The sequence below is a fragment of the Rattus rattus genome, chromosome 9 (assembly GCF_011064425.1).
Source record: "Rattus rattus isolate New Zealand chromosome 9, Rrattus_CSIRO_v1, whole genome shotgun sequence".
Classification (NCBI taxonomy): Eukaryota; Metazoa; Chordata; class Mammalia; order Rodentia; family Muridae; genus Rattus; species Rattus rattus.
In genome coordinates, this window is record NC_046162.1 from 44,479,254 (window position 1) to 44,482,881 (window position 3,628).

The window sequence follows — 3,628 nt, forward strand, 5'->3', positions numbered from 1 at the left end:
AATTGATGTTTTAAATAAAAGTCAGATACAATGTTCTTTCCAAAAAAAAAAAAAGGTTTCTGGTATCTATGTGACCTTAGTGAGGACTTCTATCTTTGGGAGATATAATGTCTGAAGTGTTCATCTTTTCTAGCCAGGTAAGGATCCCAGTGATGATAGTTTACTGTATTGGGTTGAGTTTTTGGCCCAGTAGTTCTCATAGAGATCCCTAAATAATCCAGACTGATGTTAGGATCGAGGTTAGCTCTCTGATAACTACTGATAACGGTGAACCCCCACACCCCCATTGCTGAGGACAATATCTGCACATCTCATTGAACATAGAATTATCAGACTGGTGTGGTCTTGGAGATTTCACCCCTACCTTCTAATCTCCTTATCATAGGAAGATAATCTGCATGACTCCTATAAAAAACCTAAATACCTACCCAGCCACAAAACTCTTATCTACAATCTGTTCTGCTTTCAAGAAATGCTGGGGCAATGATGACATGGCCATGTGGGAATGGTCAACTAATGCTTGGTTTAACTTGAGTACCAGTCCAGAAGAGGGACCCTGTGTGGACAGAAACAAGGGATTGGATGGCCCAGAGACATAAGTTAGAATCAACCACAACAGGTAAAACAACTACATGATATTATATTATAATCCTATATAGATATCCTGTCCAGTAATTATCAGAAAGGTTTCATTTCAGCAGTGAATTAGAGCAGTTGTAGAAACCAAAAGACAGACATTATGTAAAAAAGAGTATATTTTGGAGGTGCCATTCAGTGTACCACCTTGGATATCAGGGAACTCCATGGAAGAGGTAAAAGACAGATTGTAGGAATCAGAAAAGAAGGACACCACGAGAACACTGGCTCATCAAATCGACTAAGCAAGGCTTAGTTGAGCACACAGAGACCTAAATGACAAGCACAAGACCTTCATGGGCCTATATCAGGTCCTCCAAGTATATAATAGGACAGTTAGTTTGGTTTTAGTGTGTGTGTGTGTGTGTGTGTGTGTGTGTGTGTGTGTGTGTGTGTGTGTACATTCCTTACACTGGGAATGGGCACATCTCTGATGCTTTTGCCTGCTCTTCAGACTTCTTTCTTCCTACAGGGTTGCCTTGTCCAGTCTCAATATGAGAGGTTTGTCCTTGAATTATTGTATCTTGTTTTCTCCTGTTTGGCTGCTATTACTTGGAGCCCTGCTATTTTCTAAAGAGTAAATGGAAGGGAGGTAGCTCTGGGGGAAGAGCATTTAGGAAAGCTAAGATGAGTTGAAGGAGGGGAAACTCTGGGTGGTAACAATAGAACAATCTATTTTCAGTACGAAAAGGACTAAAAGGAATGGAAATGTGATAAGTTAGTGCATCTTACCTATTGAATTTCTAAACTTACATGTCCAAGGCAGAGGATAACACCATAGAGTCACTAAGGTTCTCTTTCCTAACTCAACTACATTGCCGAAACTCCCTTTTGCAAATGAGACTATTATGTACTATATTCTTGTATTTTATACAGGGATACATCATATATTACTATCAACATACTTGCTAGATAAATTTAAGTAAATATCCCAATGTTGTCTTTACATTGTGATTTTTTTCTTGCAAAGGACTCTTATCAGGGCATCTTTAATATCTCTGTTCCTCAGGCTGTAGATGAAAGGATTCAGCATGGGAGTCACCACTGTGTACATCAGGGACATGGAAGCCACTTTCATTGTAGAGTTATTAGCTGATGGACATAAATACAGACCAATAATTGTCCCATAGAACAGTGAGACCACAGACAGGTGGGAGCCACAAGTGGAGAAGACCTTGAGTATACCCTGAGTAGATGACACCTTTAGGATGGAAGAGAGAATTTGTACATAGGACACAACAATGAGTAAGAAAGGGATGACAACAACAAACCCTCCTAAGATAAATATCAATAGTTCATTAATATAAATATCAGAGCAGGCCAATTTAAGCAGGGCAGATATGTCACAGAAAAAATGGGCGATCACATTGTCCTCACAGAACGACAATCTAGCCATGAGTAGGGTGTGTAACATGGAGTAAAACACAGTAAGTGCCCAGAACAGTACCACCACATACACACAGAGCTTGGGGCTCATGATGCTCATGTAATGAAGGGGGAAGCAGATGGTCACATAGCGGTCATAGGCCATGACCACAAGAAGGAAGTTCTCCATGTCTGCAAAGACCATGAAAAAGTACATTTGTGTCAGACAGCCAGCATAGGAGATAGATGTGTCCTGACTCTGCATGTTCTGCAGCAACTTAGGCATTGTGACAGAGGAAAAGCAGAGATCAGAGAAGGACAAGTTGCTGAGAAACAAGTACATGGGTGTGTGGAGATGGGAGTCCAGTATAATGAGGATGATGATGATGAGGTTCCCCAGGATGGCGGTGAGGTACATGGCCAGGAACAGGGCATAGAACAGGTGCTGGTGCTTCGGAGCAATGGGCAGTCCCAAGAGGAGGAACTGAGTGATAACAGATTGGTTGTCCATTACCATTCTTCCTCTCTAGTATTCTAATGAGAAAATACAAGTGTTCCTTAAAAATTTTAAATAAAAATGAAGACATATCTAGTATATATATTCTACAACAATTGATTTGATAGTTATAATAGTAATTATAACCTCAAACTCCAAATATATGTTGTCATTACAATCAGTAATAATTTTTCCCAGTTTCTCTTTAGCAGGTTTCTAGTTCCCATCCTTTCCTAGACAGTTCTATGCCATTTAATGGAGTAATGCTTTTGTTGGCTCTTCCTGCTTATCCTACATCAACAGTTTATTCATTTGTAGTTGGCTTGTTGTTTTGTAAATTGATGTTCTCAAAAAATTTTGTAAAGTTTATCACAATTCTTAAATATAAATTTCAAGAAAAACATACTCCAATGCATGAGATTACCATTTCAAACTCAAACACACATGTCCCTGTAACATACAGATTTCAGCTACACTGTTAATCATCTTTGTTCAATTACATGTATGACAGGCATCAGAAAATTCCAAGTTAAATCCATGTTTGCACCTATTATCTCCCACAGTATTCTTGTTCTCATACCTTTCCAGTCACCCGTAATCTAGGAAAAAATTTCAGATTTTGTCAGAATTTAATCCATTCATTTTTTTCTAACCATGAACTACTGTCATATATTATAGAGACTCTCCCCTCAATTCTCCTACTATTCTTCTCTGTGAGATTCTATCTATATATGATGATCATATCTTGTCATTACTGGAATACAGAAGCAGACTCAGTTCATATACATGTTTTCTTGTCTCCTAATCTGCCTCTTCTTCTTCAACTTTCTTTATTTACATTGTGTCATACTAACATAGCAATTCCATCATACTTTTTCTAATTTATTTTTCAAATAACCACAATTTCTCTGAGTATAAGTATAAAGTTCCTAAGAAAATGTTTCCTTTCCTCATATTGTGAATATTACATCCCCATATGGTCTCATAGTGACACTTGCATTTCTCTCTTCATCATTGTTGAACTCTTCATCAAGAGTTTAGAACTCTTCACTTTCCACATTTTAGAGTTGTTCCATCTCTTGCCTATCACATTCTCCCATTTTCTTTCCCTTCATCTGGCTACCCCCATGT

At 38.3% G+C, this 3,628-nt stretch overlaps 1 protein-coding gene across 1 annotated transcript; it reads right to left on the reverse strand.

The window, feature by feature from the left end:
* Positions 1–1,579: 1,579 nt before the first annotated feature.
* Positions 1,580–2,518, reverse strand: LOC116909095 (olfactory receptor 1468-like). The gene has a single exon (XM_032912566.1). The coding sequence runs from the start codon at positions 2,516–2,518 to the stop codon at positions 1,580–1,582; it is 939 nt and encodes a 312-aa protein (XP_032768457.1).
* Positions 2,519–3,628: the final 1,110 nt, after the last annotated feature.